This window comes from Rhopalosiphum padi, chromosome 3 (genome assembly GCF_020882245.1).
Source record: "Rhopalosiphum padi isolate XX-2018 chromosome 3, ASM2088224v1, whole genome shotgun sequence".
NCBI lineage: Eukaryota > Metazoa > Arthropoda > Insecta > Hemiptera > Aphididae > Rhopalosiphum > Rhopalosiphum padi.
Window position 1 is genome coordinate 55573993 of NC_083599.1, and position 18814 is coordinate 55592806.

The 18814-nt window shown below is 25.3% G+C and overlaps 1 protein-coding gene and 1 long non-coding RNA gene across 3 annotated transcripts; one reads left to right on the plus strand and one right to left on the minus strand.

Annotated features, from left to right (window-relative positions):
- Positions 1-1795: 1795 nt before the first annotated feature.
- LOC132924171 (RNA-binding protein spenito-like) lies at positions 1796-5844 on the minus strand. 2 transcript variants are annotated; one of them, XM_060988313.1, is made up of 2 exons: positions 5642-5844; positions 1796-5227 (listed from the first exon to the last, which is right to left on the minus strand). In XM_060988313.1, exon 2 carries the CDS (start codon positions 5192-5194, stop codon positions 2912-2914), a length of 2283 nt encoding a protein of 760 aa, XP_060844296.1. In that variant the 5' UTR covers positions 5195-5227; positions 5642-5844; the 3' UTR covers positions 1796-2911. The 2 variants fall into 2 exon arrangements, with proteins under 2 accessions (XP_060844296.1, XP_060844295.1); XM_060988312.1 differs by having other exon boundaries at positions 5362-5844.
- Positions 5845-5995: 151 nt separating this feature from the next.
- Positions 5996-15330, plus strand: LOC132924173 (uncharacterized). The gene is made up of 7 exons (XR_009661298.1): positions 5996-6376; positions 6449-6609; positions 6672-6862; positions 6929-7011; positions 14263-14461; positions 14773-15089; positions 15174-15330. It is a non-coding gene; the product is annotated as an uncharacterized LOC132924173 (long non-coding RNA).
- The last annotated feature ends 3484 nt before the right edge of the window (positions 15331-18814 follow it).

Sequence of the window (18814 nt, forward strand, 5' to 3'; positions counted from 1 at the left end):
TATTACTATGAATTTTACTATACGCAATGAAATTTATGATTTTATTTAAATATTATTATAATTTATATTAAAAATCAATTTTTAATATTATGTTTGGTATTTATAGAAAGATGTTATTAAATTTTAAGTTATTTAAGTTGATATGTATGGTTTAAATAAGTATTATTATAATAATTAATATAAATAAATAATATTATAAATTCAATATTTTATCAACCTACTACAACACTAAAAGTAAGATAAATTACTAATAGCTATATAAAAAAATATATTACAACATTTTTATTAGTGATACAGACTATTATTGTCTCTGCGTAGAATCGTTTTTCATATACAATGATATATTATTGAATTCAAATTTAACACGCCTATAATAATGACCTACTTGACATCTAATGTCAAACAGAGTAATATCTACTTGCCTACCTTTATTTTTAAATATTTTAAAGGATGTTAGATATATTATTTGTAATCTTCAATTTAAACATCCTTTGTACAATATATTTTAATAAAAAGAAATTAATAACTTTTATATTTTTTATAAGTAAATCATAATTTTATAGTTATCTAAAATCAAGAATTAAATAACTAAAAAATATATTGACTACTTAATTAGTTATTTAAATACATGATTAGCCCTTATATTCATAGTTAGACTATAGTCTATAAGACATAAAAATAATATTAATTTAATAAAATATAAGTGCAATTCCACTTTCCAGAAAATTAATCCTTCAATAGTATGAATTAATGATTGTTCAACTAAATATTAATATTTTAAGCTTAAATATTATAATTTTTAAGAAATATGTCTATAGTTTATTTATTCTAATGTAAATAATTATAATTTATTAACTATGTAAATGTTTTCCTTAAATTATTAAACATACATTGTGTGTACTAAATTAATTTTCCTGTTAATACTTAAGCAGTTAATAATCTTATTTTAATAATATTATTCTCAATTATGTTATACAATTTCTTTTTTAATATTTTGTAAATGTAGGACTCAACATTTTGTTTACAAGATAACGCTTATAGTAGTTGTGCTACTACACGTATATGTTAAAAGTTTAAAATTTTTTGTTTTTTAATTGGTTATAATAATATAAATAAATATTATTATTAAATATAACCTACAAATCTATATAATTATATACTCATATATTATGTACTCAGTAAAATTTTATGATAACCAATAATTAAGCTAATTAGTGGTTTTTTTCTTTTAGATAACATAATTTTAGGAAAATGTTAAATGGGTTTATATATACTAAACAAATTATCATGATTTTTTTTTTGCGAGGGAGGGGGATACAAAATAATAATATGTAAAAGTAACACTTCAATAAACATAGCTGATGTAAAATTGAAAAGCCAATAAATATTAAAAATATGGTAAATTAAAGATTTTAGTCATCAAATAGAAATTTAGAAAAACTATTAATAACATTCATAATTTTAATTCTTGCCATAAATCAGGATGTAATCAAATTTTAAATATTAAAATTGGCTAATCTCAATAATCACTATTGAATCAAACTAATATAAATTATTAATTACACATATTTTCATAAAAAAAAAAAAAGAAAACACCAAACTCTGTAAACACTGAACACAACACCAACAATTGTAGATACCCGACACAGCATTTACTAAACTTCCATGTTAAATGCTATTAATACAAATTTTTGAAAAAAGTAATTGTACAATTAATTTAAATTAATAAAATCATTACTTTATCATATATGATTTATATGTAATGAATTAAGATCATTTTTAAAAATAACAACAATTGAATCGCGAATTACACTTTATTATAAGACTAATATAACGCACATGATTAGTTACAAGTTAGTAAATAATAGAATTAATTATTTTGTCTTAAATAGTTACAACACTTCAAAAAATGATTACTGAACAATCCAAGTTAACTTGATTGCTTGATAGTTTACACTGTATTTTCAAAAATATAAGAGAAACAGTTTAATTAAAAGGTAAGAACGGTATACATATTAACACTTATCAATAGTAAAATAATGCATTATTTTAAATGTAAAAATATTGAATCACTTTAGTACACATTAATAAACTTAGAATAGTGTTCTATGAACTATATATTGCAGCACAATCTGTATAAATAATATTACGCACTCCACATGTTTTATTAGTAATTAAACTGTGTGTGTGTAAATTTGAATTAATAAACAAATACATTAAACTGAAATTTTTAATTAATTTTTAAGCACATAATAAAAAACTTTTACACAGTTTAAATAAACCACAATAACTTCTTTTGTTATGGACTTCTGCGTTCAAATTTAAAACATCAAAATATTGTAGCATCAAAAATCAATTGAAGTCAATAAAAAATATTTAATCTAAAATATATTCTAGTATTATTATAACTTATAATTATTAATATTATCTAATTATTAAATGACATTAATATAAAAAAAATATGTATACATCCAGTATATATTATTAAGTAGATGCTACATGCATTGTCATTGCTTAACAAACATATAATAGCAAATTGTTATAAATTAATAATCCATTTAACTTTGTTGTTTTTTATTAAAGTTGAATTGAAGTATCATACAATTTAAAATTAAGAATATTATTTAATGAATTGCCTAGGTTATTTTTTATATTTTAATTTTAAAGCAAATTATGAGCATTTTAACATTTTAAATTGTTTGCACAGATTCATAAATATAATATTCTTACTTTTAAATCTGTTAATTGGTCAATTCCTTTGAATATTAAACATAAGAGTTAAATTGATTATTCAAAATGTGCAATTTGTTATATTATGCGTTTGTAAGATGGAAATAATGCATATGTGTGTAGCGTCCTCATATAAATTAATGTACCTACTTGAAAATTGAATAAAAAAAAGAATATATTATTATGAAACCCCTCCACTAACTACCACCACAACTAAGTGATCATCTTTTAATGTATCACTGCTTAAATTTTTTGCACTTTGTTTCAATAATTTGGCGGAATACTCACAAGGAGGAAATGCATATAAAACACCAGCTGGTTCAGGATCTTTATTTATTAATGATATAACCCCAGCAGCCTCCTTTTGTTTTAAATAGGATACTAAATTACGCAATGGTCTAATTTGTACCAATGCATCATCGTTGGAAATGGAGTTAGTAGAACAAGGCATAGCCAAAAATATAGCATGCATATCAGCAGTAATTATACGTTTAGACACATCTTCCAACTTTGGTTCATCTAAACGCAATCGTTGAGTTATACGCAATGTTGATTTACCATCTTCATCTCTCATCATTGATTCTATAACATTTATGTCACCAGAAATTAAATGACATTTAGCTGGGAACTGTGAGCTTTTTAATACAAGACTGCCTTGCCATATATCAGTACATTTACGAGCCAAATCCCCTAGTGTACGAACAGATGCCAAAGGACCTGCTAATTGTATTACTCCTTCTTCAGATTCTAGATCACTGTCAATTGATTGATGAAGTGGTGATCGTTCAGGTGATCGAGGAGAACCAATATCAGAAACTGAATGCTGCTTGAATGATCGACCATTTTCATAATTCCCAAATTCTTTGCTTTCTTCACCATATTCTGTACGACTTTTACGGTAGCTTCTAGTACTGTAAGAAGGATACTCACCATCTGGCCAACCATAAGGATATTCATCTTGTCTTGATAGTTCTCGTAAATCTCCTGCAGATGCTGCAACATCATCATGAGATGACTTAGACTTTGATGAATAAGTTAATGTAGGACTGACACAGACACCTCCATCAGCAAAATCTGTTCTCAGTTTATGATCAGAGCCTCCTAAAGCCACTCCTCTCATTTCTTTGACAGCTGCAGTTGCAGCATCAATGCTTTCAAACTGTATATAGGCACAAATGTCACCTTTGACATACTCAATTTTTTTAATAACACCAAATCTATCAAATTCTTGTTCTAGCTGAGCAAGTGATGTCCATGGACCCAAACCACCAACCCATATTCGTTGTGTTGGTGTAGATTTTCCATAGCCAATTTTACATTGAAATTTGCCTAAATATTGACCAGATAATTCAACTTTTGCTCTATGAGCCATGTCTAAATTTTGATAGCGAACAAATGCATATGCATTGCCTGTTCCTGGTAATGGCCTTTTAACGTCAATATCCTCGACAACTCCATATCTGCCAAATATACGACGAAGTTCTTCATCCGAAATAGAAACTTCTAAATTACCAGCAAATAATGTACGTGTGGCTAATGGGTCATCTTCTGGTGGAATGTGGTGCAAATAGTTTGGAAATTTATCTTTTTTGTCATGTATCAAATGAGGATGAGGATGTGGTCTAAATGGTGGTATAAAATGTCTTGGTGGTCCATACAACGGATGAATTGGCCCTAAATGAGGATGAATAGGAGCCACATGGTGTAATAATGGTCCTCTAGGTATCATAAGTTCATGAGGATGTAATGGTGGTAAACCTATTTCTCGAAAGTCTCGTGGTGGCAGCATAGGGGGAAGAGTACCATATGGTAACCTTTCATAAAACCTATCAGCTGGGTGTATCCTATGAATTTCTGGGGGCATAGGAGACCTATGATAGTATCGTTCAAACTCTGGGGAAAAATTTCGAGATCGAGAGCGTCTAGCTCTTGATTCATAATGATCTCTAGAACTACGACTTTCATAAACAGGTGCAACTAAAGCTATTTTATCAAACAAACTTATCCTAGGCTTACTATGTTTGGCATCCCTAGCATCTTCTGAGCTTCTAAAACACACATATGCCACTCTCTCATCTAGTTCATGTGATACTTTAATAGAAAATTCACCAAATTTTCGGTATTCTCGATACAATATTTCTTTGACTTGTTCATCACTTGCTTTGGGATGTAGAGCACTCACTGACAACACTTTATAAGTAGGATGTGATCGGTCCAAATCTCTAGAGCGGCCAAATTCATCTCGTTCCGAGTATCTAGATACCCTAGGACTGGGTGGCGATCTAGCTCTACGGCGAACACGTTCGGGCGATCCACGCTCGTCAGAACTACCATCATACCTGTTAATACTGCTATGGCGTTTTTTACGTGACATGGGAGGAGAATCGCCATAACTTCTGCGTTTCATATTATCAATTTTCACGGTGATTTTTTTGGCTTTAAAATCTCTATGCAATCCAATCATTCACACTGTTGCACAATAAAACCATTAAATTACCTGGAAATATAAATAATTTAATTAAAATATATATATTATTAAATGAATGATAACACTACGCGATTGTAAACGTTTATTTAATGTCATCAAAATTAAACACCAGCTAGGTGCATGTAATAGTATAGCGCACTTACGTGTAAAATGTCAAAAGAAACACAACAGAACGTCACGGTATTATGGACCATCAATGCAAAATGATTAAAGAACGATTGGTTTCTGAGTTGTAACAGCGAAACCTTCACGATTTATGCACGAAAATAGTTAAAAGCTTAATGTAAACTAAATAGTATCTAGGTACTGCTTGTTTGCGTAATGATTGGTAAGAAAAAAAATGTTATTAAATGGCGGAAATGCGAAACGTATAGTGCTGTTGGACGCGGTGTACGCTAACGTTACGCTCACTGACTCACTTACGTCGAACGGATCGTGTATTCGTGTGTCGTGACCGCGGCTGATGCTCGTGACTGGTGTATAAAAATTACAAAATGAAGGTATAGTTGCGCCGTTGCAGCTTGCGGTTGTAGTAAACATTCACTATACACTCGTACAGTTTACGCGTAATACATTCGTTCCTTGTATCACAGACGTAGTCAAAATAATAATAGTAATAATAATAATAATAATAATATTGTGTGGATACCACAAGCAGCGGCTGCTGGTCACTGAACATACGACCTGGTTAATCGAATATTATCAGTTGTACAAAGGATTCTCTTTATCACCAGCAGCAGCTGCTGTCGACGCATTATTTTTTTTTTCGGTGTTTTCGGTTTGATAGTAGATGATAATGACGATATTGTAAAACCGTAAATTTATTTGGTTTGATTCACAATAAAAATAGTAAACTAAATTTTACTCGTTTAATATCTTCTAATTATAATAGTTAATAATTAAGATTACCGATTCGCGGTGTCCGACGGTTCAATCATATCGTTTTAATTTTCCATTACTGTTTTCATTCAATATTTAATTATAATAAATAATTTAAAATGTCAGTCATTACATCATCAAATTCTAATAGTTCTGATGAAGAATATGTTTTAAAAGTGTTAATAAATCTACCCAGTCCTAGAATATATTGTGATCATAATATTGTTTTAATGCGTCTGAACATTATAATGATGATTATGATTTTAAAATCGGATTTAGGTAGGCAATGGTCTCATATTTTATCTGTTCGATATTGATATTTTTTTAATTTTGTTAATTTTTCTTTTTCAGGTTGAATAATAACAAATTCATAAATTTATTTGATGGTACAGCTTAAAACAATCAATTAATAAATGTTTGAAATTGCACTAGAAATTCAACTGTTATTTGCATTATAATATTATGTAATTGGAGTATATCCAATTAATATTCTGGTAAATTCTTATTTAGAGGTAAGCATTTTATAGATGAAAAATTATATCAATTTTTTTTTTAAACTTTATTTTTTTTGTAGATGATCATCTTCAGATAACAAGTCTACTATATGTCTAATAGTAGTATATTCAATAACACTTTATTGTGTGCACAGTTAAAAAATAATGATAATGAAGGTTGTTTTCTTTTTTCAAATAAAGGTTATCATTAAAAGAGTAATTTAATGATACCATTATTAAATCTTACTATAATTTCTGAAATAAAAAACAGGTAACTTTTTATATAACATACATAATTAATTGAGTATTTAAAATATTTAATTCATGTTTTTCATAGAAATTCCAAATTGAAACTAAGAATGTTATTCAGTCATTGAACAGATGTTTGTTGTTTTGAAATTATGTTTTTCTGTTTTGTCTGTAAGTATACAATTATACACTTAGTCAAAAATAGCATATTTAATAGTAACCACTATTAATTAATGTAACCTATATTTTTTTTTATCTCAAATTATATATTATTCTCAATTCTGTTTCTATTTTTTATAATCATAATAAAACTTTTGGAGTTAATTAGGTACAATAAGTAAAATAATATTTTAATTAATTTTTATACAAATATTTTAATTGACTATTCTGTTTCAAGTATATTTAAAATTCTATTTTAACTCATAAGTATGTTTGTAGGAATACAAGTTTTTATAAACATTATATTTTTTTTACGTATTACCTGCTTTAGGTACCAAGTATTTAACACTGCTAATTTTATGTATTTAAATTGTGCGACTATTATTAAACTATTTTTATCTATTATTTTTTCATTTTAGTCATGTTTAAAGTGTTTGAACGATTGTATGTTATAATATATATTATTATATAGTTACTTGTATTATAAGTAACTTAACACTTAAAAAATAAATAATATAATTTAGAGTAAAAATATTAGAAAAAACATATATTTTTAAAACTAAAATTAATACATTTTTAATGCTAATTATTGTGATATAATATTAAAAAAATAATAATAAGTAAGATTGAATTGTATTTTTGTGTCTTCTATTATTTTTTCATATTTTTTTGTATTCATTTAAATATACATTGTTTAAATATTAAAATTATTATATAATTAAAATATTAAACTATAATATTATAATTTTATCTAATCTAACGCATATTTTTTCTTTTACATGTTTACCTTTTATGAATTTCTAAAATGTACCACTTCTAATTAGTGGATGAACTTTTGTGACCAAGAATATCTGCTATTCAATCTATTTTCGTTAGTTCTGTATTTAGTAATTACTTAGTACATCCAATCCTACTTTAGTTTTAAATTTTACATTCTGTATTGTATTTTAAAATATTGTTTATTTAATAAATTTAAACTATAATTTATTTTATAATTAATAATTATATTTAATATTCTTATTAACGTCTAAACATCATATGACTTATATATGATTATTAAGGAACGGATTTTAACTTAGTACAAAATCAAAAATATTTAAATATATATTTTTTTATTACTTCATAAATATTTATTTCTAATATTGAAAAATTTAAATTAAAAATAAGATAGAATTCATTTTAATTTGTTAATAATACATAATACAAATTAAAATTTTTTATTCTGAATCATCCAAATAATTTTTGCGGGGGAAACAGTTAGAAAGATCATATAATTTCAGATTTTATAATTTAAAATTACGGCGATTCAATCTTAGTATTGCTTTATAGCGGCTAAATAACCTCTCCACATCAACAGAACTGATAGGTACATATTTCTTATACCTTAATTCTTTTGGATTGTATTCTATTTCAATATTGTTTTTTGGAGTTTTGTTTAATAGTATATCCCTTATCGACATTACGGCGTTTAATCCTGAGTTTTTTACCAATATATTTTGTAATTTAGAATTGGTTAAAACTCCAATTTCTCCAGGAAATTCTACTATAATACCGATTACCTATGTATATTTACTTGTAAAATATTAAAAAATATTTAACTATTCTAAAATATTTGAAAATATTTAAAATAAAATTAGTATCAGCTTATTCAAAATTAAATGAAACGTACACATATGTCAAAAACTTTCCTATAATAAAACTATACCTATAAAAATATTTATTAAAATGAAAATCAGTTCCTTAATTATTATATATATAACAAATTATAATAAGGATATTAAGACTTCTAGCATTTGAATTTGTTTACATAAGAGTACACACTGTTGTAAATACAACACATATAATTCATAATTATCTAAATAATGTTATAAAATTTGATTTATATATGTTTATGACTGCTAGTAGCACTTCTAGTACTTTACTATACAATTAACATTTAAACATAACTATGAACTAGGTCCTAAGACATCTTAGTTCATGAACTTGACTAATCGAGCCCAAGGTTATAAGAAGGACTTTTCTTGGCTTGGAATAAAGTCATTAAGGTTAAGAAATTGCAATTATAGATTAAACAAATAAAAAATCGATGATTTTAATAAAAATTTACTCAATTTAGTTAAATTTTTTGAATATAGACAGATGTTGAATAGTGACTTGAGGTCTGACATCAAAAATGTACTTTTTTATTGTAATTATGTAAGCAATAAGCATTTCAAATAATGTTTTAGTATAGATTATACAACTATAGAATATATTAAATTAATACATTTTATAAATAAGAAACATAATAACATAATGAGTTTTATGTTATTTAATTAACTTTTACATTAAAAAAAAAAAAATTAAATACATACCATACATGTATGAATTAATTCTAATTAATAATTTTAATAAAAATATATTAATTGATTGTATTCCAATTATTTATTTATAAATATAAATGACAGATTTCTCCATATTGGAAGTAATTTTGGTCTATATATTACAATAACATAAAAACATTTCTAGCCTGTTTACAATTGACTGTAGAATTTAAGAATTGTTTACAATTTAATTATTTTATAATATTTTGAATTATGCCATGTTCATTGTGCTTAAATTACTATACATCTCTAACAATTTTTAAATTTATACTTTTTTGTTGAAAGTTATAAAGTAATATTTATAAATAAAATTAACTGAGATATAATGATATCTAATTTCTAAAATTTAACTAGTTTACAAGATAATGTGAAATCAAGTCATACATTAAAAATAAAGCATATAAATTGTTTTACAATATTTTGCAGTATATATTTTTTTAATTTTTTTTATGTTAAAGAAGATGTCATACGGAATTCAAAGCTGAGAACATTATTTTTTTCAACTAGTTAAAGTTAAGTTAATTTAAAACAAAAACTAAATCAGAATATAGGTTAGTTTTTGGAATTTTCTTAATTTCTAATATAGAACTATTTTTTTTTTATAGTTTATAAAACCAGTTTGTTAAAATATATCAAGTATTATATAAATTATTAATGACGTGGTGTCTCTGTACTAACTTAAATTATTGATGCTTATAGAAAACAAACGATAATTTCATCAAATATTTCAACTTTCAAGTAGGTTTATGGATAGTTAATAACTAACGCTGTGAATTTGTAGGAAAGTGAATCTGATTCTTAATAAATGATAACTATTTCTACATTTTCCAAACTTATTTAACTTTTAATATATTGTTCTTATCAAAAAAATTAAAACACTATAATACATGCAGTCAATTATTAAAAATAATTAGAGTAATAAATTAGGTGACGATTATTATTTAAATATAATAAATAAATAATTTCGAATAACAACTTTTACTTGAAATTATTAATACATTAAAATCGAGTTCCTCAGCTTTCTTTTAATTTTAAAGATTTAAAAATACAATTAAAGGATATTAATTAAATTAAATAACAATTCAACTATCCAGGTTCTGTAGTACCTGTAATACGGTGTATTTTATAAAGCCTCATTGGACGGATTTTGTTTTTCGCATCATTCTGTTGTAGTCAAATATTTCTTTTCTAAAAACAATAATATAAAACAAGATGACTTTTTATTATAACGTATAAAACGCAAGGCTGGGCAAATAAACGATTTTTTTTAACTCCTTAAGTTAAATTATTTTAAAATAATGAAGTTAAGTTTAGTAAAGTTTCTCATAATTTTTTTGTAAACTTTGAAAAAAAAAATAACAACAAAATCTATAATTAAAATTTTTTAATTTGCAAAAATAAAAAATTTCTAACACATAATATTATTTATTAGATAGTTTTTCTTTACGCACAAGAAAATTACTGGGAAATTTAAAATGATAAATCAAAGTACTAACTAGCTATCAAAAAAAAAACCTAATTTTCTAAAATAAATCGTAAAATTCTGCATTATTCTTCGGACAAAAATTAGCTTGATTAAGATACTTTTGAATAAAATGAACTTGAAGTTAACACGTTAATTTTAAAAATAAATAAACTTATCATGTTAAAAGTTAATTTAAAAAAAAGTAAAGAGTTAATTAACTTAACGTTTTATCTTAATTTTAATATTTAATTCGTTATTTACCAGCCTTGTGTATAAGTATATAAATATTTACTGTACAATATATATTGCCAGTTATACTTATGTATATTATCATGCAAAAATATAGTACTAAACTACTAAATCAGTTTATTTGACTGATTAAATTATAGCATTGTTATTACTATTGATTTCTAATGTTATGATTTAGATACCAATGCAAAAGTCAAGTATATTCATTTAAATAAAGTTACAATTAATAAAATAGTCTATTCCATAATCAATGGTATAGAGTAATATTGTATCGTTATTTTATTATTTAACTTAAAACTGATAATTACTATTATAATTTATTTGTAACAAAAATACGTACTTCCTTGCACTTGGCTAAGAATACCGCTTAGATGATCATAATAACTTCGAGTATCTAAAACACAGAATTATATAAAATAAAATATTTTTTGTACTTTAATTCGGTTAACTATATTGTTGCCGATTCCATTTTTTTTTAAAATAATTTATTATCATGATAAATAATAGTAATGAACCAAAAAATAGAGGTTTTATAATTGTAAGTAGCATTATTTCAAGAAAATTTGAGTAAATTTTATTTTTTAAGTTTAGTATATTATACTTTAGACTAATTTGTTTTTACCATTGTCATTTATGAACACATCATCTAATAAATGAAATAACAACAAATTTAGTGATAAATTTTGTCAATGTCTATATTAATTAATCTTAGGATTCAAAGTATGGTCATATCAGACTTAAAAAGAGTATGTACAAGAAATCTTTTAAGCAAACTCAGATATTTGTAGTCTAAAGAACAGTGGAACAATTACGATTTATAAATAAAGCATTATTACAGCTTCAGAGAGAATATTCGTAAGATATGAGAGAAAAAAGCGCATTTAAAGAGTTGTGTCCCTACGAAAATTCTCCTACATGAGTTTTGTCCAATGATAAAAGTGGGGTACGCGTACGCGAGTTGTATCACAACTGTTTTATTAAGTTTTATACAAGTTATGTGCTCATAAGTACTAATCGATATTATACACAAGAATAAATGTGTTGTTTCATCAATTGAAATAAAAATATATAAATTCAAATAGAAAAATTTGTCCATTACAGTGTTATAAAACTACTCATATGCTGTTATATTTAACGATTGCAATTGCATAACATTATGATCAATGGCTGTCGCTTCCATCTCAGTTTATCCATAGAATATAAAGATTAATGTTCCAAGATAAACAAATTTTCAAAGTACGTTTTTCATGTGCCATATTGCAAACCAAACGAAGAAGAAAATACATTTGTTTTTGTTCTTATGTCTTATGATGTTTCAAATAATTCCGAGGTTCTATAATGTAGAACATAGTACAGACTTAATGGACAAATATGTAATGAATTATGCTTTATTTACTCCTCCTATATGGGCAGAATAATCCGATTCAATGTTAGGTATAACTGATAGTTGTGAAATATTTTAATCGAAAATCAATTCTATTTCTATATTTTATTCAAGTCAATACATTTTAATTTCCTAAAATGATAAAGAAATTGCAATGTATTTTTTGTATTAAGATTAGAATATGTGGTATTATTAACATTATTACTAGTTCCTTAAACTTCTTATTTATTTTAGTTAAACGAAACTCGTGTAACCTGAAAAAAGCCTAGGGACACAACTCGTTTGCAGCCAAAAAAAAGTTCATAAAATATAAACCCTAAGAAATTATTTCAATAATAAAATGTAAAAAGACCTATTCAATAATACAATAATGAGAAAAATAGTCTAATCATTTTCCCGAGTATTTATTCAAATTCAATTTTTTTTTATGGTTCATTCTCGCCCACATACATACACAATATAGTCTCATAACATTCTAGCCACGGCCTGTAGTGGTTTGGATATACATATACTCATCTATGGCAGGGATTACCAAATAGCGTCCCACAAATAATAAATACTGCAGTGTAGGAAATTTGAATTTTTATGGCCCACAAGAATTTTCCAAATTCTTAATGTGGCCCGAGTAAAGTATTAATTGGTAATCCTCCGGCTCTATGCTATACATATTTTCAGTAAAATCATATAGGAGAAATCAAAATATTATAAGAAGAAAATAAAATAGATTTATTTGGTGATTTCCATATTTAATTATTTATTTTCTACAATTTCTGAGCTGTATTAATAATATATAAATAAAACCTATAAAATATTAATTAATCAACAATTTAAGTTAAGTACATATTATATTCTATGATAATTTTCTTACGATTATTAAATGTTTTAATCACATTAATGTATGGATTATCAACTAAAAAATATATAATATTCATATTATACAGATATTCAATTGACTTTTGTCAATATTATATATATTATATATATATGATGTTTTATTTGGATTAATCAAGAAATATTTTATCATACAACATAAATAATAAATAACTAAGTATTAAACTTACCATAAAAATCATTTAATTTTATACTACCTAAAAATGTATAATTTTACAATTGTTATGTTGTACACAAACGCAATTAAGTACTATAGGTACTAATGGTAATAAATAACAAATTTAATAATAAAAGTTTATGTATTAGGAAGTTTGTTTATTATAAATTGTATTTAAAAATATTTAAAGTAACATCGTTTGTCTTACTTTCACAATCTAAACGCATAAAATAATTGTAAATTAAATCACAATTTTCAGATGAATTGTATAGTTAGTAAATTACTACCATATCCACCATATCAGTGTATCATAATATATTGATTATAAATTAGGTATAATAGCTAAAATAATATTAGTATATTATACTATTATCAGCTTACTTGTTATTGCTGTGAATGTATAAACTTAATTAATTGATTAATATTATAAATTAAAAATTATTATAATTCTACAATAGTTTTATAATGAATAATTCACAGAACGAATATAATACTGTTATTTGATTTATAAAATATTTAACTAAAATATATTTGTAGTAAATCTTGAAAGGGTTAAGCCTGTGCCAAGAATAATTATCTAACCGTTTATCACATATAATAACGATGATAATTTAAATGCTCTTAAAATTTTAAGACAAAATATAGATGTTGAATTTCATAAGATGTTTGAAAAAGCAAAAGTATTTAATTATTATTAAATATAATTAATTGTATTTTTACCCTCCCTTATATTAATACATTAAATTTATATTAGAAAATGGCTGAATTTTTGGATGTAACTATTTCAATAAAACGTTTAAATAAGAGACAGCAAAATCGAGCTAATCCATCAACAAATGGTAAAGAACTTGAACCGGAAGCCTATTTTCGAATAACTATATGCATTCCATTCATCGATGCTTTCATACAGCAATTGGAAGACAAATTTTTAGAACATAGAAATGTTTTTAATGGTTAGAACCAGTGCTCGAATTGGGGGGGGGGACGCAGGCGGACGGAGTCCGCTTTCATTTTTTCATAGATTTCAGCGTCCCCCTTCATTTAATTAAGCGAGGAGAAATACTAGCTTTAAAGCACCTTACTATATGTACAGGGGGTGTGGGGGACGAAGTCTACAACGGGTTACTTTACAATTTATTTGCTATGGAACTAAAACCAGCGTCCGTCCTCAATTTTTTTTCCAATTCGAGCACTGGTTAGAACATAATGATTAAATAAAATCATTGTTAACTTATTATTATACTAAATGTTTCTCATGTTTCAGGTTTTCAGTGTTTATTCTCATATAAGTCAGATAATCCACCAGCTGAATTTGATGACCTGGTAAAATTTTATTTACCTGAAATTGATATTGATACTGTCAGAGCTGAGTTACAAATGTGGAATGTTAAACTCAAAAGATTAAATATACAACCAAAGACAGGACTGAAAGCATTAGAAGAATGCAGTGAACTTATTTATCCTAATTTGTCAAAATTATTTTAAATATTTTGTACATTACCCATGTGTACTGCTGAACCTGAGAGAATGTTTTCATGTTTAAAAAGGTTAAAGACTTATTTAAGGAACACTATGAAAGAGGTAATATTTCAATGATAAATGTTAATAATATAAATACATTTACTTTTTTGCTATTAGTTAACATAATACAATTTATTGTTTTAGGAGCGACTAAACGGCCTTACTTTAATGGCAGTATATAGGAATATTCCTATCAGTACTGAAGAAGTAATTGACGAATTAGCCAAAAAAAAAAGAAAACTAAATTTTTTACTATAGTTTTTAATTGTTTGTAGTTTTGAAATAAAATGTATTAAATACATGTGTTTTGTTATTTATTATTTTAATGCACAAATATTAGGTAACAGTAACTAGGTTTAAATTTTTTTTCCTTATCCCCCCCCCCCATACAAAAATGATGTATACGCCCCTGATCTAACAATTTTATGTTGAAAACTACCAAATTACTAACATAAACGTTAAAATAAAAGGTTAAAATACTTATCATACAACCACTGATTGTAAATCGATTATAGTTATTTATTATCTAAGTATATATTCCTATTTACTACAACTGATGTAGACTTGTAGTGTTGTGTAATAGTTAACATTGTTAACAACAGTTGACAGTTGTAGTAATTACCAACTATATAAAAATGAATGAATAAATACATTTGTGTCCTTACCTTTTCCCAAACAACCTACGTGAATGCGATAAAATAGTAAATTAATACAAGTTTTATAAATTTCGAATAACGATTAAACTTAATTAAAAACATACATTATTATTTTATTTATTAACGTTGTGTTTATATTATAATGTTAAGAAATGTGACATAATTAATGTGTTGTATACGCTAACATGATATAATTACAATGATAAATTGATAACATATAAAAATATTTAGAGAATGTATTCAATAGATTTTTGTTATAAATATAACTATTAAAAAATTAGATTAAGAAAAGTGGACATCCCATCGCCTAAAATTACGTTTAACGATGTATTACATTTTAATAAATTGCCACCTTCTTTTGTGTTGGGTTACCAATGTAGTTAGTAACCTCTAAACACCAGCATTTGGCTTTAACCTGTCTGGAAATTGTACTCAAGATAACGGGGCATTTATCGGGAGCATAAATGCATTCTAACATTCGCGTAGTTCACATTATGTTGAAATTAACATGGTAAAACATTTTTCAGCCAATAAAAATTTGGTAAAAATCTATTTATGACTGTGGTCGGACTAAATAAGTCCAAAATCTATATTGCCTTCTTAGGTAACTCTTATTAGAGACAGCTTTTATTATATTTTATGAATTATATCACGAGCAACATATTTCCTATACAAATAAAAAATATTTCCATAAAATAAATTAATGCAGTTTCTGAAAATGTATAGTTGATAAAATCTGTATTATTGTAATTTAAAAATATAATAAATACCAAAACATCGCAAACTTCCTCTTGAATCTATAAATTTAAATGTTTTATTTTGTAAGTTTTATATAAGGATTTGTAATAAATATTATTCACTGAAATATATTATATTATAAAAAACAAAAATAATATTTTAATAGATTAAATAATTTTTGTGTATCTATTCGTTTTTTAACTAAAACAAAATAAAAAGTTCGTTTGACTCAACAACACACGTGTATCAGTAGATATTCGGTCCATGGTAACACTTGACAAAAACTGATTACACACCAACAAACCAAAATGATAGGTAGTAGATTAAAAAAACGATGAGATCAATGTTGTAAACATAAAAACAAATAAATAGCTATCGATATAAAAAAAGCGTTCTTTTTGAAACACTATATGTGTAGAGACGCGTAGAGTTACAATGATACCTTTTTTAATTCCAATTATAGTAAATCAAAACGATTTCAAGCTTAATTAATTACAATAAACAGACTGGGCACGTTTAATAATAATAGTCAGCGCGCTCGGCCACTGAAAACCTTCGTCCACGCCACTACTCACCGACCGAGTATTGTGTGTATATGGATAAAGAAATATATTCGAAGGACATGAACAGGACTGCAGAACAAAACATAATATGCGTGCTAGTGTACGGTGGGTGTGTATGTATGTATTGTATATAAACAAAAGATAAAATATATGAAACCATGAAAAAAGAAAAAGGTAATTGCATATTTGATATAACCAAGTTTTATAAATAAACATCATAATTATAAAATGCTTGCTTGGCATAGTCAAATTATATAAATTATAACAAACGACCAATTAATTAAAAAACATTCTCAGTATTAGTAGTTTCAGTACTGACTACTTTACTTTATTTTACCTACACGAAAAAAAAACGTATCGATTCGCGGCTGTGACAAAATATATATGAAAAATAATGGCAATTATTGGTTAAAATATAAATCGAAAGCTGTGTTGATTTGTGTCAGTATTAGAATAAAACAAAAATAACTCATGGAATCATAGAGATAGATAATATTGTATAATAATATGTTGTGTTATAAATTGTGTGTGGCCTGCTGTCGATGACAAAATATATAGGCCATAAACCCATAAAATTGTGCTGCAGTCGTGGTGGTGTAAAGGTAATTAGGAGTTTCGTGATTTATATTCACATTATTTACATTATTATTTTGTGTATAGGGCCTAATAGGGGCGTCATTTGGAGGATCAGGGTGTGCGGTTGCACCCCTTACTTTTAAAATAGTTCCAATTGGCCTGCACCCTGATGAAATAATGCACGATTATGTATATGATTTAAATTAAATTGTATTTTAAATATTTTGTTTTTTATATTGACATTTATCAATATTGATATACTGTCAATCATGATTACAACTTTAAATACATTGGTTATACACAAATATTGTGCTATACATTTTTATTGTATTTTAGTTTTTAAATTGATTTTTAATATTTATGTTAATGCATTTATTTGGTCCATGATGTATGGAAATTGGAAATAATTGGAAGCAGAATAATGTACATATAGGTAGTACATCTATTTTTATATGGCCTGGTGAAATTTCAAAATGGCCTGCTTGATACTTTGCACACCCGAAAAAAAACCCCGAAATTACGTCCCTGGGGCCTAATACAACTGGCCAGTAACGAATGTTTTGCAAAAGATTTTTCTTTGTTTTTTGTAAATTAAAAATTCTTAATCATAGAGATTTCATATTTTTTATTATTTCATTATTTTCTATGAACAAGCATATTTTAAAAATATTTAGTTTAATATTGAGTTATAATATATTTTACATAAACCTTAGTAATTCGTCATGAAATATTGTATCGTATCAGAATACTTCTGAATTTATAAACTTTAAAATATGTCATATTTCACGTTAATACTATTACTTACAAATGCTTTCACAATATTGAATTGGAGACAATGGAATATCTGTAAGAAAATGAAAAATAAGGAAGGTTTTTAGTTGGGTTACATAATACATATTGTAAATAAAAACATTATAATTATACGGGAATCTCAAAATAATGCAATATAATGAATTAATAAACTTTGAATGTAAATAATTATAAAAACAATAACATTATTCATACTAACCACTCTCATCACATCCTTCTGCTTTTATTTCATTATAGAATGTATATGCGTCACCTAGAAAATAATTTTATTGATATTTTAATTACATTAAATATAAATTTTATATTAATACTATTATTTCTTGGTTGCAAAAAATATTATAGAACTAATATTTATTAGAAATTACTAATGAGATTAATGTCTAATACTCTAATAATTTCTAATATATAATTTGTTCTATATAATTATAAAATTATTGTCTCA